The sequence below is a fragment of the Ovis canadensis genome, chromosome 11 (assembly GCF_042477335.2).
Source record: "Ovis canadensis isolate MfBH-ARS-UI-01 breed Bighorn chromosome 11, ARS-UI_OviCan_v2, whole genome shotgun sequence".
NCBI classification, from domain to species: Eukaryota; Metazoa; Chordata; class Mammalia; order Artiodactyla; family Bovidae; genus Ovis; species Ovis canadensis.
The window spans coordinates 64,531,008-64,557,303 of NC_091255.1; the positions used below are offsets into that span (position 1 = coordinate 64,531,008).

A 26,296-nucleotide genomic window follows, 5' to 3' on the forward strand; every position below is an offset into this window, starting at 1 on the left:
TTTAAGAAATAATAAGAAGCTTTAGTTAGACGGCTGTGACATTACATCATACATGAGACTGTGAAGTTGCCGAAAGTGGGGGTGGTGGGATGAATCAGAGGCAGGAAGGGCCTCAGGGTATGTAGCACTTTTTTTTTTTTTATCCTGCTCTATAGCGTGCAGGATCTTAGTCCCCTGACCAGGGATCAAACCTGGGCCCCCTGCATTGAAAGTGCAGGGTCTTCACCCCTGGACTACCAGGGAAGACCCAACAAACTTCTCTTTTTACAGATGAAGTAACTGAGGCCACAGGGCAAGGGGGCTGGCTGAAGATCATAGAGCAGCCAAATGGGTTAGGTAACACTAGGTCTCCAGATGCCTCTTGTTTTGCCAGCTGCCTCCTGTCCCCAGGTTAGACAGTCCCGGGAGGCACCATACCCCGTCCTCCCAGCACGTGCCTGTGCAGCCTTCTCTGAGACCAGCCTGGGTTGCTTGGGAGGTGGTCGTACTCCAGGAGGCAGCCGGATCTGGGCGGCAACACTGGCTTTTCCCCCTCTCCAGATGTTGCCTTAGGCAAGCTACCCAGCCTCTGAGTCTGTTCCCTCATTTGTGAAACAGATCTTATATTATGAAAGTGTTATCCGCACAGGTCATTGGGAGGGGGTAATGACGGTGCACGGAAAGCCCTTAACATGCTGCCCAGTACTTAGCGCACGTCAGTTAGTAATGATCACAGCTATGCGCGGGGTCTGAAACGGGCCCATGGGGAGCTCCTTGCATCTGTGGTCCTGGCGGCTCAGTGGATGAGTCCAAGGCAGTTCCAGTGAGCAGTCCTGCTTTTCTGACCCTTATGTGACAAAGAAACAGAGCCCATCCTCATCAAACCAGCAGGGGGTGTTGACATCTCCAGCCAGCCTGGAGATGTCCAAGCTGTTGAGGTGCCCAAGGAGCTGAGTATCTTTTATGGAGGGGGAGTCGCAGACCCACCAGCCTGCCCCCATTTTGCCACTGTCTGAACTTTACCAAAAGCTTTCCCCACTCCTGCGTGGTAGGCAGGTGAGGGGTTTTATCCTTCACAGGTGAAGATACTGAGTATCAGAAAGGTTTTCGATATTCCCAAGGTCTCAGAAAGTTAAGGATAGTTCAGGATCCCTCCCCTGTATCCCTTCTGCTACCCCTGCCAGGGAAGAAGGACCTTATATACAAGCCCCATTTTACAGATGTGGCAACTGAGGTTCAGGGTGGGAGGCAATGACCTGCTGGGAACTGCATAAGCCAGGATATTTAGTCTGGACCATTCACACTGCTGCACTTGGTCAGCTGCTGTCTCAGGGCATGTATCTAGCACTTTCTACATAGTGGGCCCAGCAAACCCAGGAAAACGGTGTCACGGCTCTGTCTGACAGGTAAGGAAACCAGGGCTTGGGCAGGTTTAAGTCATTTCGCTAAGCTTCAGGACTCCCTTAGTGGCTTACACCGTAAAGAAACTGCCTGCGATGCAGGAGACCTGGGTTCAGTCCCTGGACTGGGGAGATCCCACTGGAGGAGGAAATGGCTACCCACCCCAGTATTCTTGCCTGGAGAATCCCATGGACACAGAAGCCTGGTGGGCTGCAGTCCATAAGGTCGCAGAGTCAGACATGACTGAGCATTTCACACCACCAAGCTTCCGAGTGCAGAAATGTCAGGGATTCAAACCCCAAACTCTGGCTTTTTCCATGGCAGTCCCCCATTCACTGAGCTAGATGCTTACTCAGCACAATGGTGATTCAGGGGCTCCCGAGGTTGGAACAGGGGCTCAGTTGGCAGGACTTGGGGAGGTGGCATGGGGGACAGACGGGCCTCTTTGCCGCCTCCTGCTCAGCCTCTAACTATACCACTCACGGCTCTCTGCCTGTGTGTACACGTGTGCCCGTGTGTGCCCGTGTGTGCCCATGTGTGTGTGGGTATATGCGATGCAGCTGAGGACTCTGACGTGGATCCATGCAAGGATGGGGTGTAATGGACCCAGAGTGTGCTGTGAAGCTTGTATTTATTTGTGCGCTTCCGTGTGCTTGTGTGTCTCTGTGGTTTTGCTCATTTGTCTTTGCCTCGGGGTTTCCAGGTTTTCCAGAGGAGGGAGGTGTGCACATGAGTGAGTGTATGTGTGTGTGTGTGTGTGTGTCTGTGTGAGCACAGTCACAGAGGGCTTCATGACTTGGTCTAGAGTTTATTTTATTTTTTTTAATATTTACTTATTTGGCTGAGTAGAGTCTTAGTCGTGGCACATGGGCTTAGTTGCCCCAAGGCATGTGGGATCTTCGTTCTCTGACCAGGAATTGAACCCATGTCCCCTGCCTTGCAAGGCAGAGTCTCAGCCGCTGACCCACCAGGGACACCCCTGGAGCCTGAGACTCCTCCTCCCATCTGTTGTGTGTTGTCAGGGCTCCAGCTCCTTTAGACTGAAAGGCTGAAGCTCCGGCCCCAGCCCTCACCCTGAACAGAGGGCTCCCACGAAGCTTCCTCCAACCCTAATTCAGTGAGTGGCTTGTTGGGGAGTCAGAGCCCCAGGGGCGGGGGTGGGCAGTAGGGGGAGAAGGGCCAAATGGGGTAGAGACGAATCAACCTTTCAGGGCCATCTGGGTACCGAGGGGCCTGGTGGGCCCTTCTAGGGGCTGCAGTGCTCAGACTGGCCTGCCAGCCCTGATATTTGCTGGAAAGACTGATTTGCTGTTCCAAGCCTCGGTATTTTCATCTGTGAGTGGGGATAATTATACCCCACATCACAGGCCAGTTGTGAGGATAAACTACCTAAAGCTCTTAGCTCAGCCAGTAGGCAGAAGACCAGCCCAGGGACCTGGGGGCAGGGAATCTGGGGTGGAGGAGGGTTCAGTGGGCACCAGCCAGGCCTGGGCATCCCTGAGCTGGTGACAGAGAGCAGTGCCATGCTGTGCTGACCTTCAAATCCCCTCTCCATGTTAGAACACCTTCTGCACAGTCATGCACAATGGAAGTTGGGGGATTATCACACTCCTGAACCCCAGCCCTTCATACACACACACACACGCACACAAACATACATGCACACACTCGCACACACATGCACACACACATGCACACCCGCACCCGCACACACATGTGCACACACTCGCACATACACACGCACACACATGCACATAAACACACGCGGGCACAGACAGATGCGCACACACGTGCACACGCACACATGCACACAAACACACACGTACACACACATGCACGCGCGCACACACACACACACAAAACGTGGGCAAGGACGAGAACAACATAGAGGAAGTGAACATGTTCAGCCCTATTCCTCACTGGAAATGGAAACCCTTTATGAATATCGTTACTGACACCAATATATATTAGATTTAAATCATATCAATAGCCAAAATAACAACATTGCTATCGTTACCATAGCCCAAGGAATGGCATTCATGATAGTCTATCTACCTCACACCTTTGCCCTTTTATTACCTTCTTGGTAAAGTGCATATTAATAGTATCACCTCCATCCACTCCGAATCACCCTTTCAGAAAACTGAGGCCCAGAGAAGCCAAGGGACTTATCTAAGGTCACACAGCAAGGACTGGAACCTGTGTATGGGAATCACAGCCCTTACTCCCCACTATAGCCCTGGCAACTGGCCCCCCAGGTCCCCCATACACCCTTCAGGCTGTTCCATACCCCAGAGTCACTCACTCACACTGGCTATGGTGTTGCCCTGGTGCAGGGGGAGAGGAAAACCTTAGAAAACCTCACAAGGCAGGAGGCTGGGCTGCTAAGAGCCCCAGCTTTGGGTTTTCAAGGACCTAAGATGCTGAGGAAGCCTCAGTGCCTGTTAGGTGGGGACAGACGACGGCCCCAGAGCCTCAGCAGCATCCCCACGGGATCCAGGTCGGGCCCCTTTCCCTCACCGCTCTTGCTTCCTTGACCTGCCTCTAGGCCATCACCAACCTGGCTTTGTCCCTGCAGAATGGCGGGATGGAGGCTGCAGGTAACTGGCACCCCACGAAGGGTTTCTGGAGGTGAGGCTGATGCAGAGACACCCCGTCCCTGTGGTCCTACCCTGCTGGATCCAGAAGCTTCGGGTGCTGGTCCCACTCTCAGCTGACCAAGGTCTGAGCCAGAGGCCAGGCCACTTCTCCCCAGCACACTCAGCCCCACCCCTGTGAATAATGCCACTTGCCTCACAGAGCTGGGCCTTTGATGATTTGGGGGGTGGCAGGAATGGGTGGAAGACAAGAAAGGGTTAAAGACCCATTCACCTAGATTTGGAGCCCAGAAAGGGTTTCCCTGATGGGAGGAGGTGTCTTTCTAGTCCACCCTGTGCCCCCCAGACCCCTCGGTTCTACCCCTCCAGGTCTCCAAACCCATCCCTGACTCTCAGGGTTCCCCCTCCAGGCCCTGGGTCCCAGGCAACACTCCCTGCCACCCTACCCCAACCACAACAGTAATTAACCCCAATGAACCCCAGCAAATAAAGATCTGGATGGCAGAAGGGAGGAATCATCACTGCCCCAGGGTGGGGAACTCCAGAGTCTCCCAGGAAGACCCAACCCAGCATCATCTAACACCACACCCCTCGTGCTATTATTGATGCCTGGGTAGGTCCATGAGCACCCAGCCCCTTGGGGTCTGGAGTCTTCTCTATCATCTATTTGTTTTTTAACTTAAAAAAAAAAGCACAAAGTCTCCCTTTTTAAAAAACATATATTTATTTATTTATTGGGGGCTTCCCAGGTGGCGCTAAAGAACCCACCTGCCAACACAGGAGATGTAAGAAACCCGGGTTCGATCCCTGGGTGGGGAAGATGCCCTGGAGGAGGACATGGCAACCCACTCCAGTATTCTTGCCTGGAGAATCCCATGGACAGAGGAGCCTGCCAGGCTACAGTCCGTGGGGTCGCAAAAAGTTGGACAGGCTGACGTGACTCGGCACATACGTACACACGCGTATTTTATTAGGCTGGGCCGGGTCTTAGTCGTCACACATGGGACCTTTGCTACACCATGCAGGACCTTTTAGTTGTGTCATCTGGGGTCAAACCCTGGCCCCCTGCATCGGGAGCACGGAGTTTTAGCCTCGGGACCCACAGGAAAGTCCCTGGGGTTGTTTCAAGAGCTAGTGTTACTTTTCCTGATTAAGGCAGGCAGATGACACAGAGCGCACTGAATCTTAAGGCCAGATAGTGTGACGGGGGATCACTGCTGGACAGTATATGATAGCTGACGTTGAAAGCGAGCTGTTGGGGGAGGGACTTCCCTGGGGCTCCAGTGCTTAAGACTCTACCCTTCCACTGCAGAGGGCACAGATTTGGTCAAGGAACTAAGATCCCACATGCCATGTGGCCAAAAAAAAGAAAAGAAAAGAAAGAAAAATAATGCAACCGGGGAGATGATGACGTCAGAGGAAGGGAAAGACAGAGCTGGAGCCCCTGGCAACCATAGATGTTCAATAAGATTGGTTGAATGGACTTCCCTAGTGGTCCAGTTGGAGAAGGCAATGGCAACTCATTCCAGTACTCTTGCCTGGAAAATCCCATGGATGGAGGAGCCTGGTAGGCTGCAGTCCATAGGGACGAGAAGAGTCGGACATGACTGAATGACTTCACTTTCACTTTTCACTTTTATGCATTGGAGAAGGAAATGGCAACCCACTTCAGTGTTCTTGCCTGGAGAATCCCAGGGATGGGTGAGCCTGGTGGGCTGCTGTCTATGGGGTCGCACACAGTCGGACATGACTGAAGCAACTTAGCAGCAGCAGGAGCAGTGGTCCAATAGTTGAGAATCTGCCTGCCAATGCAGGGCACGAGGGCCTCAATCCCTGATCAGGGAAGATTCCTCATGCTGCAGAGCAACTAAGCCTGTCTAACTAAGTCCGTCTAACTAAGTGTGGACTACTGAAGTCCATGCTCTGCAGTGAGAAGACCAAACACTGCAAATAGACAGCAGCTCTCTCTCACCGCAACTCGAGAACGCCTGGATGCAGCAATAAAGACCCAGCACAGCCAAAAATTAGATCAATTAAAAAAACATGTTGAATGAGTGGAATATATGAAAATCCTGGATAAATTTTGTAGGAGTGACTGACGTCACCAGAGCCCCAAAGGATGGGTGGGGCTTGGAATGGGGAGAGGGTGAGAATAGAAACAATTTCCCTGGGAATAAAGACAGAGAAGTGAGAAAAGGCAATCCCTATCCAGGGGTCAGAGGTCAGGGATACATCATTCTGCCCCAAGTAGTCAGATGTGGAGCTAGAACTTGGCCGCCCTCAAAGATCAAGCTGAGTAATTTAGACTTTAGGCTGTGGTCTAGTCACCTCTACAGTGGAAGTGTACACGAAATCTACCGGGATACAGAAAGAAAATATTAAAGCTCCTATTGATATTTATCTTCCTCCTTTGTAGTGTATATGAAGCTGCTAAGGCTCGGAGAGGTTGAGTAACTTATTCAAGGTCACACAGCTAGTAAGCGTGCCAGACTGCAAAGCTGTGCTCTTCACATAAACTGAGTCTTGTGCAGATAGGTGGGAGGTTGAGTGGGAGCAGAGGTTGGTCTAGAGCAGAGTGGCTGGGAGGCATAGACAGCTCCCAGCCCTGGCTGTCTCTGCCTAGCATTCCACTGTGGGCAGAGGGCCAGGAGCCTGCCCAGGCCTGCCCCTTCAGGACCTGTTGTAGAAAGCCAAGCAGAGAGCCTTGATGGCAGCAGGCCTGCCTGGCCAACCACCCAGAGCCTTTCATCCCAAGCTTTGTTCTCAGGTCTTTCTCATCTTTGCTGGGAGCCAGAAGGCAGTGGACCAGGGCTGAGAACCCAGAAGGGGCTCACAGAGAGGACTGAAGAATTTGGCAAATCATCCACTCCGCCACCCCACACACTCGGCTGTCCCCATGGCCAAGGGACCTCAGATACCAGACTCACCCTGCCTCCCCACACTTCAGTGTGCTACATTTATGGGTGATACTTACCATCTGAATTATACCTCTTAAAAAAACATCACCAATTTTGAAAATAAAAAAAAATAGAAGTATAGTTGATTTACAGTACTGTTAGTGTCAGACGCACAGCAAAATGATTCAGGCATATATATATATATATATATTTTTGGGGGGGATTATTTTCCACTGTAGGTTATTCCAAGATATTAACCGTAGCTCCCTATTCTGTACAGTAAATCCCTTTTGGCTGATCTATTTTATGTATAATATTTTGTATCTGGAAATAATTACTTTTATTCATGTATTTGGCTGCACTGGGTCACAGTCGCCGAATACAGCGTCTTTGGTTGTGGCATGTGGAATCCTAGTTTCCTGATTAGTTCCCTGACCAGGGATTGAACCCGGACCCCCTAGATGGGGAGTGCAGAGTCTTGGCCACTGAGCCACCAGGGAAGCCCCATGCTCTTTCCATTTTGAAGCAAAATCTGCTTTGCTGCTTTGTTTTTGCCCTGGCCGACTTTACTGAGGTCTGATTAACTGTAATAAAACACACGCCTGTTGAGTGTGCAGGTTAGTGACTTTTGACAGATGCGTACACACCCATGTAAACACCACCACAATCACCATCTGGATCATTTCCACCCTCCCAGAAAGGTTCCTCACGTCCCTTTGCAATAAATGCCCCCCACTCACCCCTCCCCAGGGAAGGATGGATATGATTTCTATCGCTATACATTAGCTCTCTCTGTTCTTGAACTTCACACGAATGGGTCATGCAGTTATTGCGTCTTCTTAGCCTCCACCTAATGTCTGTGAGATGACATCAGTTCATCTGCCCTGTTGCCCAGTGCCTTTTTATTGCATAGGTTGTGTGAAGGTATCATATTTCGTGTGTCCATTCTCCTGTTGGCAGACATTTAGGCTGTTTCCAACTTGGCTCTAATGAACAATGCTGCGATGATCATTCGGGTTCAGGTTTTTATATGGATACATTTTCATTCCTGTTGGGTGACTATCTGGGAGCTGAATTACTGGGTCATAGGTTAAACCTATAGAACTTCCCAGGTGGTGCTGGTGGTAAAGAATCCAATGGTTTTAAGCTGAGGATCCAAGGGGCTTCCCTGATGGTGCAGTCTCAGTGGTAAAGAAGTGCCATGCAGGATACACAGGAGACGGGGGTTCGATCCCTGGGTTGGGAAGATCCCCTGGTAGAGGGCATGGCAACCCACTCCAGTATTCTTTCCTGGAGAATCCCACGGACAGAGGAGCCTGGCAAGCTACAACCATAGGATCACACAGAGTCAGATAAGACTGAAGCAACTTCGCATGCACTGCAGGGTAAGTAAGTGCTGGAGAAGGCAAGGGAACCCCACCCCAGCACTTTTGCCTAGAAAATCCCATGGGCGGAGGAGCCTGGTAGGCTGCAGTCCATGGGGTCACTAAGAGTCGGGTGCGACTGAGCGACCTCAATTTCACTTTTCACTTTCATGCATTGGAGAAGGAAATGGCAACCCACTCCAGTGTTCTTGCTTGGAGAATCCCAGGGACAGCGGAGCCTGGTGGGCTGCCGTCTATAGGGTGGCACAGAGCCCACGACTGAAGCGACTTAGCAGCAGCAGGGTAAGTGTATATTTACCTTACAAGAAACTGTCAAACTGTTTTCCAAAGGGTTTGCACCACTTTGTACTCTCATCAACAACAAATGAGAGGTCCGTGATTTCACATCCCCTTGCCAAGGATTAGCAGTGCCCGGCTATTTTAATTTTAGCTATGCTCTGGATCTGAAGGGCTCTCCTACTGGTATTTTAATGTGCATTTCCCTCGAGATGAATGATGTAGCGCATCTTTTCCTGTGCTTATTGGTCATTTGTACCTTTTCTTTGGTGAGCTGTCTATTCAAGTCTTTTGGATTTTGTTATTCCCCCATCTCTCCCAACCCACAGCCCCTACCCCAGCCATCCCCACCTGTAGTGTACCCTCTTGCTTTAAGTCGGTTCTAAATTAAGGCTGCCTCTCTCCGAGGAGACCACAGTCAGCCCCACCCCACAGGGATTCTTCGCTCCTCTGAGCTCCTTCAATACACATCTGCCTCTGTTCCTGTTCCAACACAGTACCACTTAGATGTCCAAAGGGTGGACGAGGCTGGACGAGGGGCTTCTTGGTACCAGAAAGTTCACAAGCAGTGGGATTCTGCCCTTATAGAATTATAATATTGCACATTAATAGCAACTATGCTTTTTAAAAGTATAGGTATCCCCATCCCTGAAAATGTCAGACTATCTGAGAAAGAGGAACATGAAGGTGGAATAGAGAGTGGGAAGGTCACTCCCCCATCACCACCCCATGCTTCTGTCTTTAAGAATCTCTGATAAAAGCAAAAGATGATTGGGCTTGGAGGAGATGTCCTGGATTTGAGTTCTAGTTTTGCTGTTTAGTAACTATGGGGGGGCTGTGGGCAGATCTGGGCCTCCATCAATTAAATGGGGATGACATCATCCTCTGGGAGTTGTGGGGGTTACACAAAACCTGTTAAGTATGCAGAAGCAGTGATAAACTGTAAGGAACCAGGTGTGTTTGCTTGGGTATGTGTGTGTTGGCCTGTTAAATTACAAACTCTTTAGAATTGCTGACCTGGTAAAGAAAATCTTGCCTATATATATTTTTTTTAAAAAATTGAACGGATAAACGCGCAAGAAATCATGAAGGAAAACACCAAAGAAGATAAAAGAATGCAAGTCCTAAGCGTTCCGGACTCTGTTTCCGGTTTCTCTTCCGTTTCCTCCCAGCCTCCTCCCCGCCTTCCTCTCCCTCTTCTCCTCCCTCCTCCAAAGGGCTCCTGCCCGCCCCCCAACACCCCAGGCCTCATTTTAAAGGGACCTCTATATGAAACCATATGAAAAAAACCATATGAAAAAGGAGAAAGGACCCTCGGAAGTGGAGGAGAATGCTTGCACGACACAGCGGCTTTGCTCCCAGGGCCAAGGCCAGACTCCCGCAGCGCCGGGTCAGGGCCTGGGCGGATGGGAAGGGCCAGGACGCGTGCTGTTCCCGTCTCCAGGGCCCTTTGCAGTGGCCTTCAGCCCCGGGCACCCCTGAGTGAGCGGTACCGCAGAGGGACCCCACCTGAATGCGTTTTCTCTACAGCAGTCCCTTTTCAGTCCCAAATCCACTGGGCTAGAGAGACAGCTTCCCACGTGCGGCTGCTAAAGCCGGATTCAGAGGGGAGCACCCCACCACCACCACCACCACTCAGAGGCTTGAACGAGGCCTTGAACTTTCTGTCCCATGAATTCACACATCTTTCCCGACACTGTTTCAGGTCCTGAAGATAAGACTGGAGAAAAAGCGGCAAAGTGAGGCCTGCCGGTACCAGCGTCCCCTCTGTGGGTGGAGACAGGGGACGAATGTCCGTGTCGGGTGTGGAGCGGCTGCTAAGTGCTACTGGGAAAAATACTTAAATTAAGGGATTAAAAAAAGGTCCCACAAACCCAAGCAAGGTGCGGCGCCGGGATTATATAAAGGAGTTATTTGAGGTCAGGCGGTCAGGGAAAGTCCTGGGGAAGGAGGGTCTCTACGGGGGTCCTCGCGCCCCCATCCCGTCCGAGCCCCCGTCCCCTCCGCGGCGATTTGCTTCTGGCTCCAGGTGGCCTCCCCACTCCCGCGCATCCGTGCGCTCCTCCTGCGCCTGTTCTGGCCCCGCCCGCCAGGAGGGTGGCCCCGACCGGCCGGGTCGCTCTGGGCGCGCACCCTGATACCGGGGGCGGGTGTCCCCAGCTGCCGCGTGACTCCGCCCCGCCCGCGCTCGCTCGCGCTCGGCGCCTCGGCCGCCCGGCGCCGCAGACGCTCCCGATCCTGCGAGTCCTCGGCGGGTGCCCGGCCCGAGCGCGGAACCCATGGAGCCGGCGGGGGGCGCGCCCCGGGAGAGCGCCGGGGCCGAGGCGCTGCTGGGCGAGCTGGAGGCGCGGGTGCAGGAGGTAGTGAGGGCGAGCTCGTGGTGGGAGCGCCACGGCGTGGACTGCGCCATCCTCGCGCTCAGCCTCTTCGCTTTGCCACCCGGTGAGGGACACGGGGACTGGGGGCTGCGGGGCCCGCTGGGCGGTGGGGGAGGGTGTCCGGGACGGGCGGCGGGGTGGGATAGATGGCGCGTGCCTGGGACACCAGGACAGAGGGTCAGCCCGGAAAGTCTGGTTGGGGAGTCGTGACTTGTGTACCCGGAGATGCCCCGATGGATGAAGGGCAGTGGAGGAGAAAGTTGAGCCGAGTCAGCGAGAAGCGGCGGGGGTGGGGTAGGGGTGGTGGGGGGGTGGACTGGGGGGAAGGGGCGAGGTGGGGGGATGAGATGGCCTGGGGAGGGGGAGGGGGCTCCATGGGGTGCCCGGGGAGGGGGCGAGGGGCGTGTTCCCTCTGGCAGGGGCGCAGAATCAAGATTCCCGGCCTCTCCTCCGTGAGTCAGTGGCGCTCTGTCTTGTCTCAGAGCCTTTAGGGAGAGCCAACCCATCCTACTCTGGCCTTCATGGAACCTGCCACATCGCTGTCCGTGGCAGTCCCCAGGGCTGGGCCCTCTTTGGCCCGGGCTTCCAGGGGTGCAGGCTGGGGCGTTTGGGCTCAGATCTCCAAGAATCAGAGAAAGACCCGCCGCCCTTAAGGCTCTCCCGCTTGCAGCCAACCCTCTCTCCCCCGCCCCCCGCCCCCCGCAGGGTTCCTGTGCCTGCGCTCTGACAGGCCCCTGGTCTTTGCCCTGGGCATCACCATCCTGGGGGTGTGCCACTACACGCTGACCGTCAAGGGCAGCCACCTGGCCACTCACGGCGCCCTCACCGAGTCCAGAGGCTGGAGCAAGGTCTGGACGCTTTTCTTTGTGGAGGTGAGCCTGGGACGGGGTGGGAGCCGCTGCGAGGCCTTGATGTGAGAATCTAAGCGTGCACAGCCCTGTGAGCCCTCGAGGGCCAGCAGCTGCTGCTGTTGGCACGTGGGCCCAAGCGTGTCGCCTGCCTGCACTACAGTCTGTGTGTGTGTGTGTGTGTGCACAACCCCAAGCCCTTGAGAGGGGAGAGGGCTGCATGAGGAATGATCAGTGCTCAACTGAGGCCAGAGACGCAGCCGGAGCACCTGTTTCTCCTGGGGGTGGCTCTCTTCTTCGCAACACTGGTTCAGGAGGGTGGTCCTTCTTCCTACCCCCAGGACTCCTGCGGCTGGCAGTCCTGGCTGCAACCTTCGGGCTTCCTGGTTTTGCAGTTGGGGTTTGGGATGTGAACCACGGACAGAGGGCAGGGGGAGCAGGGGCCTGGTGTCTGTCCCAGCACCCCAGTTCCATAACAGCCCCCACCTCCTGACACCTGGAGATAGTGGAGCCTCCTAGAAGCCCCCTGCTTCCCTGGGTCTGTATGGGGAGGGCCCCTCCTCTCTCTTGATTCTTGCCCCGCTTCTCCCACCGTCTCCCCAGCCTGCCTCAGCCTGTGGGCACGGTCAGGAAGGCAAAGGTGTCTGGCCTGGTTCCCCTTTTCTGGACCGGTCTCAGGTCTCTGATGCTCTGACACCCCCTCTTCCCTCCCTTCCAGGTGCCACCCCCACCATGGACCCTGGGTCCCTTATGAACAAATGTGAAAGCTGGTACCAGAAACAGTCCTTTTCTGCCAGGAACTGGTTACTGTGACCAATTAACTCAATTATTAACTTTTCTTTTTTTAAAAGAGCTTTTATTTGTTTATTGGCCGCACCACGAAGCAGGTGGGATCTTAGTTTTCCAACCAGGGATGGAACCCTCACCCCTTGCTTGGAAGCTCAAAGTCTTAACCACTGGACCACCAGGGAAGTCCCTCAATTACTAACTTTTAATAAAGTTATATAACTTTACATAACTACATGCATGCACACAGGACGTTTTATAAACTTATAGTGCATGAGTTAGACGAGAGGAAGCCCTGTCTGTCCAGCGCCCTCCATCGCCTTCAGTGTCCCCAAACCCGCCTCTCCCACCTGCACACGTTTCTATTTTTTTCTTAAAGGGAGGGAGATTCCTTAATTTGTTATTTTCTAAGATATTTATTTATTTGGCATCAGGTCTTAGTTGTGGCACTTGGGATCTTTGATCTTCGTTGCATGATCTTTAGTTGCAGCATGTGGGATCTGGTTCCCCAGCTAGGGACTGAACCTGGTGCATTTGGAGCGTCAAGTCTTACCCGCTGGACCATCAGGGAAATCCCTGCACACATTTCTAAAATGCAGAGGACCAGTGGGGGGGACTTCCGGTCCAGTGGGTAAGACACCGAGGCAGGTTTCCCAATGCAGGTTCCTGGGTTTGATCCCGGATCCGCGATCTAGATCCCACATGCTGCACCGAAGACCCAGCATAGCCAAATAAAGAAAAATAAAGAAATATACTTTTTAAAAAGGACAAGGGGAACCAATGGTTCCTCAGGGTCCATTTCAAGACACTCTTCTTCCCAGGGACCCCTGAGCGTTGGTCTCAGCCAGGCTCTAAGGTACAGACGCAACCCTGGAGCCAGGGTCAGATGCCCTCCCCACCAAGTTTGTAATCACAAGCAGAAGAGGAACCAAGCATGTTGTGCTATCACGTGGGCTCTGTCAAAGCTGCACTGAGCCCCAGGGGCCTGGGGGCAGCTGAGAAGGTGGAGTCTTCCCAGGCTCCCCAGATGGAGGGCTCCAGCTGAACCACAGCACGGGACCCACCTGGAGGGACCCCGGCAGCCTGGTGGCCGCACCTCGTCTCGTCCCCTGGGACCCAGGGCAGTGGCCTCATCTTTGCCTCTTTAGTCCCTGGCACAGGGCTGAGCTCAATGTTTGTAGACGATGACCCTGCAGGGGACACGGGGACAAGGTCCGGTGAAGAGCAGGCTGCCGGAAGGTCACAGCCTAGAGGCGGGTGAGCCCCACATAGTGGGGAAGGCTTGGCTTCCATCCCCAGCTGTGACGGCTGGTATGCTGCAGGCAGATTGCAAATTTCTTGAGGGCAACCTGAGTGGGAGGCCTCTGCTTTTCCACCCCCCCATGCCTCAAGGCATGGCCCTGACTCTGGCCAACCTCAGGGAAGATTCAGCTCCCAGTGGGAAGGAGCCGACGGCTCCACGTCCTCGGCCACTGGCATGGGTGGGGCTAGTGGATTCTTTCCTTTTGTCAACCAGGCAGCGGACAGTGTCGGGGCCACCTTGGACACACTGACTCTGTGACCTTGGACAAGTTACTTAATTTAGCATCTAAGTGTTGGTTTCTCCATGTAACAAATGAGAAGAAGAATGTTACTTCCATTGTGAAACCAGTGTGAACATTAAACGAGACACCCTAGGTCTTCATTAGGGCCTAGGCCTGACTCTTCAATGCCTGCCTCCAAGTAACAAGCTCCACCACACCCATCACCTTTTTTTTTCCTCTGGAGGGAACACACAGTCAGTTGCAAGGAAAAGGTTAGCGGTTTTTGTTACATGTTTTGTTTGTTAGTGGTTTTTTTTTTTTTTTTAACTTCTTCAAATGCTTTAGTTTTCTGTTTGCTTTTTTTTTTTAACACTTTTGTCTGCGCTGGATCTTTGTTGCTGCAGGGCTTTTCTCTAGTAGTGGCAAGCTGGGGTTACTCTCCAGTTGCCATGCGCTGGCTTCTCCTTGCGGTGGCTTCTCTTGTTGCAGAGCAACAGAGCTCTCGTGTGTGAGGGCTTCAGAAATTGCGGTTCCCAGTCTCTGGAGCCTGTGCTCATTAGCTGTGGCACACGGGCTGAGCAGTACCACAGCATGTGGGATCTTCTCGGACCAGGGATCGAACCCGTGTTGCCTGTATTGGCAGGCAGATTCTTTACCGTTGAGCCCACTAGGGAAGCCCAGCGTTGTTTATTTTTAACTGAAAGGTTGACCAGCTTATACAAAGCTTAGTGGATCTGTGTGTGGTGTGTGTGTGTGTATTGAGGGGGCTGTTTGCTGAGGCCCTGAACCATACCTATCCTTTGCATCACACAGAGGACCAGCTCTTGCCAAGTAGGATCTCAGCAGACTACCTGGGACCCTCCTGGATCCCCGGCTCCTCCATCTTTCACGTCCTGTTGTCTCTCTTTCATCCTCCGCTTGTCAACTGCCTGCGCTCTTTCCAAACCGTGACCCTCAGGAGGCAGCGTCACTATAGAAGAATCTAGTACCCTAGTCACAGCCTCAGGTGTCAACTGGAGTGTCACTGGCTTTCCTGGCGCACCCAGCTTTTGCCAGGCCTCTTTCACAATCTGCTGGCACGAGCTGGGGGTGAGAGAAGTCACCCTTTCTGACCCGTTGGATCTGAGGGGCGGGCAGCCAGGATGGCGTGGGCAGCTGACATCCAGGTTGCTATTGCTTCTCTGCTAAAGTATCCAAAATCATATACCCCACTCAGGCCAGGATTGACTTCCCTCCGAACACCCACTTCCCATCTACACCACAATGTTCCATTCCATTCAGTGCACCTCTGACCCTTTCCCTTGCCCACGGATTACCCTCCCCTGCCTGCTCCCTATCCTGGGTTATGTCATGAGAACTTCAGTTATCTTCTTGGGTACTGCCTGTCAAGGGCCACAGGAATGTAGGGGCAGGCTGGGGTGGGCAGGCCCCCATCGTTCCAGTACTGAAGCTTGGAAAAGTTTATTTTTTAATTTATAGTTGATTTACAATGTTGTGTTAATTTCCACTATACAGCAAGGTGATTCAGTTACACACACACACACATATACACATTCTTTTTCGTATTATTTTCCATTATGGCTTATCCCAGGGTATTCAGCCATTCTCTGTAATAGTTTGCACCTGCTGACCCCAGACTCCCAGTCACTCCCCCACTCCTATCCCCCTTGGCAACCCCAAGTCTGCTCCCCGTGTCTGTGAGTCTGTCCCCTGTGTCTGTGAGTCTGTTTCTGTTTTGTAGATAAATTGATCACATATAAGTGATATCTGTCATACAGTGTTTGTCCTTCTCATTCTAACTTACTTAATATGATAATCTCTAGGTCCATCCATGTTGCTGCAAGTGGTATTATTTCATTCTTTTTTATGATTAATATTCCATATAATATATATGTTTCACATCTTATAATCACATTATATTCCATATAGTATATATTATCATATTTTATATATATGTATATACCACATCTGCTTTATTCATTCATGTGTCGATGGTCATTTAGTCTGTTTCCATGTCTTGGCTATTATAAATAGTGCTGTAATGAACACAGGGATGCATGTATCTTTTCGAATTATAGTTTTCTCCAGATCCATACCCAGGATTGGGTTGCAGGATCATATGGCAACTCTGTCTTCAGTTGGAGAAGATTAACTCCTGCAATCAGGAAGGCTTTAGGGACTCCCTTGACAGTCACTCACAGTCAAGATGTTCCCCTAAGTGGGAGGGAACAGGCCGTGCCAGTTACTAAGCTCCATTGTGTCTCAACTTCCAACTTTCCTTTTAAAGTCGGCTTTGTGCTATGGGGGTGGCGTCACAGCTGGTCCACGGAGAGCCCAGGCCGGCTCTGCCCAGGGGGAGGGTTGTCACCCGGGGGAATACTGTCACCTTCTTTCCAGTCCCCTGTGGTAGTGGTGGAAACCAAGCCTGAGCCCAGAACCTGGGGAGCCTGATTACAATGCTCGAATGATTATGATTCTCTTCCTACCAATTCACTGTGGCCCTTTATCTTCTGGGCTCTCACCTTGTTTCTGTTTGGCCCCACCTGAACCCTGAGGGGTGGTCCTCTGAGCATGCTCCACTGTGATTTTTAAATTTTTTAATTAAAAAAAAATTTAGCAGGCAAACTCAGACCTGTAGTACAAAACATACTTCTTCTAAAAAAAAAAACAAAACTTTTGTGCTTTTGAAATAATTAGAGATTTATAAGACACTGCAAAAACAGATCAGAGGGGACAAAGCGGTCCAGTGGACCCTTTACCTAGTCTCCTCAATAGTTACATGTATTTGTCATTCAACATTTGATACCACATTTGAGCCACCCTGGTGGCTCAGTGGTGAAGAATTCACCTGCCAATGCAGGAGACGTGGGTTCGATCCCTGAGGGAGGAAGGTCCCCTGGAGAAGGAAATGGCAACCCACACCAGTATTCTTGCCTGGGAAAGCCCATGGACAGAGGAGCCTGGCAGGCTGCAAGTCTGTGGGGTCGCAGAGAGTCAGACACGACTGAGCAACTGAACAGCGATTCAGCACACCAGGACGTTGGCTTTGGTGTGTGTGTGTCTGTGTGATTTTATTGTGTGTGCAGATTTGTAAAATGTACTTGCAAGGGGTCATGTGGCAGTTCCCACACCGCTGGGTCTCCAAAAGCTTGGCCCCGTGGGCTTGCACATGGACCCCCAGAGGCTGAGGATGCTGGAGCAGGGTCAGGTGGTCGTCTGTGCGTGGTGGCCCTGAGCCTGGTGAGTGTCCTTGGGTGGGTATGGTGGTGAGGGGTCTTGGAGAAAAGGGTGGTGCTGCTCCAGGGGGCTTGTGGCTGCCCAGCGAGGAGGGGAGACTTGGAGGGAAGCTGGGTTTGCTGGGGAGATCTGGGGGCTGAAACAGTGTCTGTCAGTTGAGGCTCCACATGGGTGCTGGCTGAGCAGCTCAAAAATCACCGAGCTTTCGCTCCCGGCCCAGCCCTCTGCTGGGTGCTGGGGACACAATGGTGAGCAGAACCCTTTTCCAGTTCCCCAAGGGGTCAGAGTCCAGTGGGTAAACAGGCACACACGAATGACATCAAAATAATAGAAGTCTTAATTATACCCACTGACCATTACTGGGTGCTTACTGTGTAGTTGATGTCAGTTAATAATCACGCCTCCCTGTGCGGTCAAACCTATTATCACGCTTACTTTGTGGATGAGGAAACACTGGTCTGGCAGGTTAGGTCACTTGCCCCTGGCTGCTCAGCTGCTGCACAATGTAGCCCAGGGCCCGGACAGGCAGATTGTGAAGGCGGCTGTGTGAAGGCTGGGGGAACACAGAGAGGAGAGGGTGTGGCAGGGACATGGTCAGTGTCTGCCTGTGTTTTGGGCTGTGATGACTAGGGTGTGTCTGTGTGTCTGCACATGTGTCCAAGTGTGTATGTGTTGGTCCTGGCATCTAGCAGATAGGGGCCAAGGTTGCTGGTAGACAGTCTACTATGCACAGGATATGGAACATAAAAGTATGAAAGTGTTAGTCCCTCAGTGGTGTCTGACTCTTTGCAACCCCATGGACTGTAGCCTGACAGGCTCCTCTGTCCATGGGCTTCTCCAGACAGGAATACTGGAGTGGGTTGCCATGCCTTCCTCCAGGGGAATCTTCCCTTCCCAGGGATCTAACCCAGCTCTCCCACATTGCAGGCAGATTCTTTACCGTCTGAGCCACCAAGGAAGCCCCCAGTCCCCAGAGGCAATAGTGGCAAAGCTGAGAACCCCTGGTGAGAGCGTCTGGAGGAGACGCTGTCAGGACAGGCTGGCTGGGCCCAGAAGTGGGAAGGTGGTTGCTGGTTAGACTTTTTGTGACCCCATGGACTATAGCACACCAGGCTCCATAGAGTTCTTCAGGCAAGAATACTGGAATGGGTTGCTATTTCTGTTTCTATGTCCTATACTTTAAAAAAAAAAACAACATTATTTGGCTGTGCTGGGTCTTAGTTGCAGCATGTGAGATCTTTAGTTGAGACACATGGGATCTAATTCCCTAACCAGGGATGGAACCCAGGCCCCCTGTGCTGGGAGCATGAAGTCTTAGCCATGGGACCACCAAGTAAGTCCTCAGGTGTCCTATACTTGATTTGACAAACTTTAAGCGGGGAAGACTCCAGCCCACAGTCCCTCCTGCCTGAGGGATGCTGCCTCTGGGACAACCCCCAGCCCCTCCTCCTCACCCTGCCCACCCTGTGGCCCTCTTCTCCTGTCCCCGTCTCTGGAGCGACCCCCCCGCCCCCCCCCACCCCCCACCCCCCCCGCCCCCCCCGCCCACCAGGCTTTGAGCTGGAGACTTGGCTCCTGTCTTGATTGCCTCTTCCTCCCTCCAGATCCCTCCTTCTGCCCCTGCCCTCTGGTCCTCACCTCTCTCAGTGGCCACACCTACAGCCTCCGCCTGGCACCTGCCTCATCCTGACCCTCCCCTTCCGATCCAGTAAGTGACCTGTTAGGACACTCTGTGTCCTAATCTTGTAATGACGGTTTTCAATCCTGCAAAATATTGTTTGCTTAAAAATTAAAAGAGGAAAATATTAGAGGACACATAAAGAGATAGAGGACCTCCCTCACCTCCCAGGAGGAAAATGGGGCAATTGGGGGGTGGGGTAGGAAGAAGACTTCCCCACCCCACTGCATATTTTTTGAATTATGCAAACATATTACCTGCTCAAAAAATAAATTATTTACAAAAGTACCAAGTTAGAGAACTACCTTTGGCTGCTGGTGGAGGTCTGAGAATGCTTAATAAACAACTAAATGAATGAGAGATCTGGGGAGGAGGGACCCCGATTTATTTTAATTTTTATTTATTTGCTTTTGGCTGCCCTGGGTCTTTGCTGTTGCTCTTGGGCTTTCTCTAGTCATGGTGAGCACCTCTTCGTTAAGGTGCTCGGGCTCCTCACTACGGTGGCTTCTCTTGCTGGGGAGCACCGGCTTTAGGCGCGTGGGCTCCGGTAGTTGCCACTCGAGGGCTGCAGAGTGTGGTGGGTCCCCCAACTGTAGCTGAGAGGAGATGTTGAGAGGAATTATACTGACGTCTACCCCACACTCACTTTGGCCACTTGAGGGGCCTGAGTGCGGCTAAGAGATCTAGGTTCTTAAGTCTGCCTGAGAGTCGTAGAAGGTAGTGATATCAGGAAGCTTCTGGAACTTTCTCTGGGTCTGGATGGGAGATCGTCTTGGGCAAGGCCTGTAAATAATCCTTTGCAGCAGGACCGTCTGTAATGCGTGGCCCTGTCCCCCTGTCCTTTGATGGGTGCACATAATACATGCCGAACCCTGTGTCCAGTCTCTCTCCTCCTCCCAAGCCCACCATGTTCCCTCTCGTTCTGGAAAGAACATTTAGATGGGAGGGAGAATTCCAGTGTATAGAAATAGCCTCAGATCTGGGTTTCTTTTCTTTTTTAATGTGGACCATTTTAAAAGTCTTTATTGAATGTGTTACAATTCTGCCTCTGTTGGGAAGCGGTGGGGTTTTAGCTCCCAACCAGGGATGGAACCCGAACCCGAACCCCCTCATTAGGAGGTGAAGTCTCAGCCCTGGACCACCAGGGAAGTCCTCTCAGATCTGTTCTTATTCTTGCAAAAAGGCAGGTCACACATATTCCAGAAGCTTGTGCTGAGTCACAAACCAGGTGTTACACGGTGGGCCCTGCCCCCAGTTCTCTGGTCTGGGCATGTGGCTGAGAATCTGGCCCCACAGGCCCCTGAGGTCAAGCTTGGTAAGGTTCAGGCCCCAGGCTGTTTCTGGCTCAAAGCATGATCAGCTGCTAGTCTGAGCAGAGGTGCCAGAAGGAAGGGCAAGAAGGAAGAGCAGATTGCTGAGTGCAGCTAACATTTCTTGAAGCAAAAAGCAATGCAGGCAGGCTCAGCCTTTGGAGCAGAAGTATGAGGAAGGAAAACAGCTAAAAACATCGGTTGAAGGCAGTCACGGACTTCCCTTTTGGTGCCAGTGTAGGGGACGCCGGTTCGACCCCTGGTCCGGGAAGACCCCATATGCCCAGGGTCAGCTAAGCCTGTGTGTCACCACCGCTGAAGCCTGCACACCCTAGAGCCTGTGCTCGGGGACAAGAGAAGCCACCCTCGAGAAAGTCCTTGAGCGGCCGAGAAGTAATTAATAATTAAATTAAAAACAAACAAAAAACCAACAACAAAAGCCTGGTTACTTTTTTCCAGCTACAGAACCGTGAGGCTCAAAATACACTTGCAAGCCTTGGGCAGAGGCCCTGGCAGATCCTGGCAACAGCTCCTTTGTGAACCAACTGGTCTTTTTTTTTTTTTTTTTAATAATTGATTATATTTTACTTTTTAAAAATTTATTTTTTATTTTTTTATTTGACCGTGCCGTGCAGCATTTAGGGATCCCTGACCGAGGACTGCATCCAAGGCCCCTGCCCTGGGAGCCCACAGCCTTAACCACTGGACCACCGGGGAAGTCCCCTGCTCTGCTCTTTGTGGCGCTCACAGTGACTGGCATTGGGTCGCCCTTCACACCCTCCAGGATATAGGCAGGCAGCATCTTCAATAAAATGAGCAAAGTCTTCTGGCTTTTGGATAAAATATTGGAAGAGACTGAGGTTGGGTGTGTTAATTTGCATATATCTGCATGAGAAACACTTTGGCGCCTCTTTCATATTCAGAATGACTGCTCTTCTGGGAGTCAGGTAGCTGCTGCTGCTGCTCCTACCAGCTTCAGAGACTCTCACGTGGGGTCATGCCAAAGAGTCACCCCTAGGAAGTTAACTCTTGGCCACCACTGGGGCACCCTCACCCTGGGTGCCACCCTCAGGGACCGTTCAGAAGATGGCATTTCTTCCTCCCTAGACTCCCCTCACTGTGGTGGGCTCAGGATGCAAAGCAGTGTCATGAAAGTGCAGATGTTTCCACGGTGAACACTCGCGAAATAATTGCCATCAGATGCCTGGAGCTTTGCCTTCAATGCGTCCGGTCCTCCAGCAGCCCTCTCAGACTTGCTGGCCTCCCGCCCCCAAATGCTTTGCAGCATCATGCTGAGTGGATACAGTTGCTTTTTTTTTTTTATGATTATTTATTTGGTTGCATCGGTTCTTAGGGGCTTCCCAAGTGGCGCTAGTGGGAAAGAACCTGCCTGCCAGTGCAGGAGACAAGAGATGAGGGTTCCATCGCTGAGTCGGGAAGATCCCCTGGACGAGGGCACGGCGACCCACTCCAGTATTCTTGCCTGGAGTATCCCATGGACAGAGGAGCCTGGCGGGCTATAGTCCATGGGGTCGCAAAGAGTCGGTATGGACCAATGAATCGACGTAGCGCGCCGACGCGCGCACGCACACGCGCATCAGGTCTCAGCTGCGGCACCCAACCGCAGGATCTCTCTCTGCGGCTCACTGGCTTTTCACTGCAGCGCGTGGGCTCCTCTAGTTGTGCTGCGGGACTCTTGAATGTGCAGACTCAGTAGTTGTGGCACACTGGGCTTAGCTGCCTCCAGGCATGCGGGCTCTTAGTTCCCCAACCAGGGATTGAACCCGCCACCCCTGCACGGGCAGGCAGATTCTTAATCACCGAACCACCAGGGAAGTCCCAGGATGGGGTTGCTGCCCTAGGTCCCTGAGAGCTGATGGTCAAGGCTGATGAGCTGGGGGTGGAAGGCAGGAAGGCCTTGGAAAGGCAGAGTCTGGGGAAGGAGGGTCTTTTCGAGGCTCCAAGGGCCAGCTTTGCTCGCCTATGATGTGGACCCCGCCCCGCTTCCGGCTCCCTCCTCCAGGTATGCACGTCCTTCACTGCGGAGTATGCCAAGTATGGACACGTGAAGATGCACCATGGCTACACCAACGTGCTGGGCCTGGGGGACTCAAGCACGTGGAGGCTGCCTTGCCTCAACCGCTACGTCTACATGTTCCTCGCTCCTCTCTTGATCCCCATCATAACCCCGCTGGTGGCTGTGGGTGAGTAAGCCAGGGCCATGCCCTGCAAAGACCTGGTCCCCCCACCCCCCTTCCCTTCCTCCCTCTCCTGGCTTCGTGGAGGCTTCATGAAGGAAGCGATGAGCCCTGAGTTGAGACCAGACAGAAACCTTCTGAGACAGCCAAGCAGGGTGGAAAGAACTTTGGAGCTGGGGCCCAGTCTGACTCTGCCGCTTACTGGCGGGTGATGACTGCAGGCAGGTAACTTAACGTCTCTGAACTTCAGGTTCTTCCCTGCTCCTCAAGGATGGTGGGAAAGCATAATGAGGTCGTAGATGTAAAAGTGCTTTGTAAAGGCCTCATACTCTGTTGTACGTTATAATGTTTAGTCTTGTAGGAGTAATATTGTATGGTAGAAGGGGCAGGGGCTAAGGGCTCAAACCCCATGCCACCACTTACTATTAATATCAGACTGACCTCAGGTTGCTTAATGCTCTGTTTTCTATTCTAAAAATGGGCGAAAGAAAAAAAAAAAGGGAATTCCTTGGTGGTCCAGTGGTTAGGACTTGGCACTTTCACTGCTGGGGCCTGGGTTTGATCCCTGGTCGGGGAACTAAAATCCTGTAAGCCACACAGTGCAGCCAAAGGGGGAAAGAAAAGCGAATGAGCCTACTCTTCAGGGCTGTAACTACCTTGATCACCCGAGTTTGCACCACTCAGCCACCAGGGAGCCTGCTCCTGTTGTATCAGAACCTTGCCAACCCCCCCTCCCCCAACCTCTCGCCCCTTCTGGTAGAGCGGCTGAGAGAGGTGGAGCTCAGGACGGCCCTGCGGACACTGGGCCTCATCTCCCTGGGCCTTTATTCTCAATACTGGCTGCTCCTGAATGTGTCTGGCTTCCAGAGCCCCGGCTCGGCCCTGGCCTGCATGCTCATCACCAGGTCCCTGCTGGCCCACCCTTATCTCCACGTCAACATCTTTCAGGTGAGGCCTCCCCTACCCTGCACACAGGGGAGGTGGGCATGGGGACCACCCTCCGGGGTGCCTGGCCAAAGGCTGAACTCTAGATTCTAGGGAGAGAGAGGCCACCAGGTGAAGTACTCCCTACTCTTACCCTCTGCCCTTCTCCCTGTGGGTCATCACGGAGAGTTTTGGTCTCAGGTAAGGAGTTAACTTCCCTTCAACACTGGCTGCCACTCGAGCATGGATGAGAGTTATTAAGCAGCTTCTGTGCAGAGGTGGCATGAATGGTAAAGAGCCTGCCTGCCAATGCAGGAGACGTAAGAGACCCGGGCTTGGTCCCTGGGTTGGGAAGATCCCCTGGAGGAGGGCATGGCAATCTGTCCCAGTACTCTTGCCTGGAGAATCCCATGGACAGAGGCGCCTGGTGGGCTACAGTCCACAGGGGTGCAAAGAGTCAGACATGACTGAAGCGACCTTGCACGCACATGTGCACAGTTTACTTATTAAGCTCCTTAGGGACACAAGTGAATAGGACCCCAGCTCCTAGCCTCGGGGCTCTTACTGTGATGAGCCCGAGGGAAGTGAAACAAGGGCCATCACCGAGGTCCCAGCGGGCATGTGTCTAGGTAAGATGCTGGAGATGGGAGGTCTTTGTGGGAGGCTGGCAGCTCAGCGCTCACTTCTGGGGCCACTTCAGTGGGGACGGTCACCTCCCTGCTCCCTGGACCAGTGAGGATCCCAACCTAGCACTTACCACCTGGCCATTAACGACTTAATCCCACGGTTGTGTTCCCTCCGCTTGTCCGGTGAGACCGGAAGTTCCCACTCACTTCCTCATCTTCTAGACTGAGGACAACACCTGGCAGAGGAGGCGTTTCTTGAACCATGAGCAGGATTTTGATTGTTGAAAGGAGAGCAGAGAAGGGTTTTTTCAGGATGAAGCGAAGGCACAGGGATGTGAGGGACAGTGGGGGGCAGTCGTGGACTTAGAGGACCACAGGGCCAGAGGGGCACCCAGACTCCCATTCATTGCGCTGACATGGGGACTGGTCCAGGGATGGGCGAGGCTCAGCACAGGACACAGAATCTCAGCCTCCTTGTGCCTCTTCTGGGTCCTGCCGGAGCAGGACATGAGACACACACAAGGACCCACGGGGCCCCTGGGTGCCAGCTGAGGATGCCGGGGTGGGGTGGGGACACACGGGTCTGCCCAGCCCGGCCCCCGGGCCTGACCCTTGTGTCTGTCACAGCACATCGGGCTGCCCATGTTCTCCCCCGACAAGAAGCCCCGACGGATCCACATGATGAGCCTGGGGGTGCTTAACCTGCCCCGGCTGCCCGTGCTGGACTGGGCGTTCGGCCACTCTCTCATCAGCTGCCACGTGGAACACCACCTCTTCCCCAGGCTCTCCGACAACATGTGCCTGAAGGTAGACGAGGGTGGGGCTGGAGGGGCTTGGATGAGGGAGCTGCCTGAGGGTGGAGGGGGAGTCCCCTTCAGAGCCCTCTGACCAACTGACCTGGCCAGAATTTCTCAGGAAGGGGCCGCTCAGGGAACAAGCAGCAGTGTGGCTTTTGATCAGAAACACTTAGGTTTCTGACCAAGCAGTGTGACTCTGTACAAGTTAACTGAGTGTCTCTGAGCCTCAGCTTCCTCATCTGTAAAATGGGACTAAGCCGTGCTTGGGCTTCCCTGGTGGCTCAGACAGTAAAGAACCTGCCTGCAATGCAGAAGACCCGGGTTCAATCCCTGGGTTGGGAAGATCCCCTGGAGAAGGGAATGGCTACTCACTCCAGTATTCTTGTTTGGAGAATTCCATGGACAGTGGAGCCTGGCGGGCTGCAGTACAAGGAGTTGCAAAGAGTCAGACACAACTGAGCAACTAACACTTTCAAGCAGCGCTTATGTTGACAGGTTTTGAAGATAATGGAGAAATGGACCTGAAATGTCAGGCCCCTGTATGTGCTTGGTGAAAGGGAGAGATGGCATTTGTCCTCTTATGCTAAAGAGGACTGTCAGATAGTCAGGATCCCCAGAGAAGAATGCTGGGGATAAAACTACCTTTCCCTTTCCTGCTGGAAATGTGGGAGTTCTCCCAGCCCCTCAGCTCCTCCCCAGCATCATGCGACAAAGCAGATAGGAGTTGGGGGCTGGGGAGAGGAAGGGTCCCCATGAGGATGCCTCTATCTGCAGCCTCTCCTCCCGCCCACCTTCTGGCAGGTGAAGCCTGTGGTGTCCCAGTTCCTCCACGAGAAGCAGCTGCCATACAACGAGGACTCCTACCTGGCTCGGTTCCGGCTGTTTCTCCAACGCTACGAGGAGTTCATGGTGCAGACTCCTCCCATCACAGAGCTGGTGGGGCTGCAGTGAGGGACGGGCCGGCCCAGCCACCCCACTCTCCTTCCCGGGGCCCAGCTCTGGCTCTCCTGCCTCTGCTGGCCACCCCTGGGGCCGAGAGGGCGCTGGCTCCCGCCCAGGGGCTGTGCTTCGCTCCACCAGAGTGTGGAGGCGCAGGTGGACAGTGAGGCGGGGAGCTCGCGCCGGGGCTTCCAGGGATCGCCTGCCCTGCTTGCTTTTTTAAGTTTTGAGGAATAAAGGTGGCTGGGCAGTCTGCTAGTCTGGACCTCAGCCAACTTCATCTCAGGACTAAACAGCTGGATTCCTTCTTGCTTCCGCTCTGAGCCTCGGGAGGGCTAGAGGACAGGGGTAAGGGGAGGCCCTAGGTTGGGGGCAGGCCAGGAGGGGCATGGAGACAGAAGGGTCCACCTGCCCCCTGGCGAGGGCCTCCCTGGTGCCCGGGAGCTCTGAACTTGGCCACTGCTCCTTCCTGTGCTGTTTGAGGTTCCAGCCCCGAAGGAGCCCTCTCCCCAGGGAC

At 53.2% G+C, this 26,296-nt stretch overlaps 1 protein-coding gene and 1 non-coding gene across 2 annotated transcripts; one reads left to right on the forward strand and one right to left on the reverse strand.

The window, feature by feature from the left end:
- Positions 1 to 170: 170 nt before the first annotated feature.
- Positions 171 to 243, reverse strand: TRNAE-UUC (transfer RNA glutamic acid (anticodon UUC)). The gene has a single exon. It is a non-coding gene; the product is annotated as a tRNA-Glu (tRNA).
- Positions 244 to 10,316: 10,073 nt separating this feature from the next.
- Positions 10,317 to 26,072, forward strand: FADS6 (fatty acid desaturase 6). The gene is made up of 6 exons (XM_069543967.1): positions 10,317 to 10,977; positions 11,619 to 11,785; positions 22,319 to 22,499; positions 23,254 to 23,441; positions 24,671 to 24,850; positions 25,642 to 26,072. The coding sequence occupies exons 1-6, from the start codon at positions 10,815 to 10,817 to the stop codon at positions 25,789 to 25,791; spliced, it is 1,029 nt and encodes a 342-aa protein (XP_069400068.1). The 5' UTR covers positions 10,317 to 10,814; the 3' UTR covers positions 25,792 to 26,072.
- Positions 26,073 to 26,296: the final 224 nt, after the last annotated feature.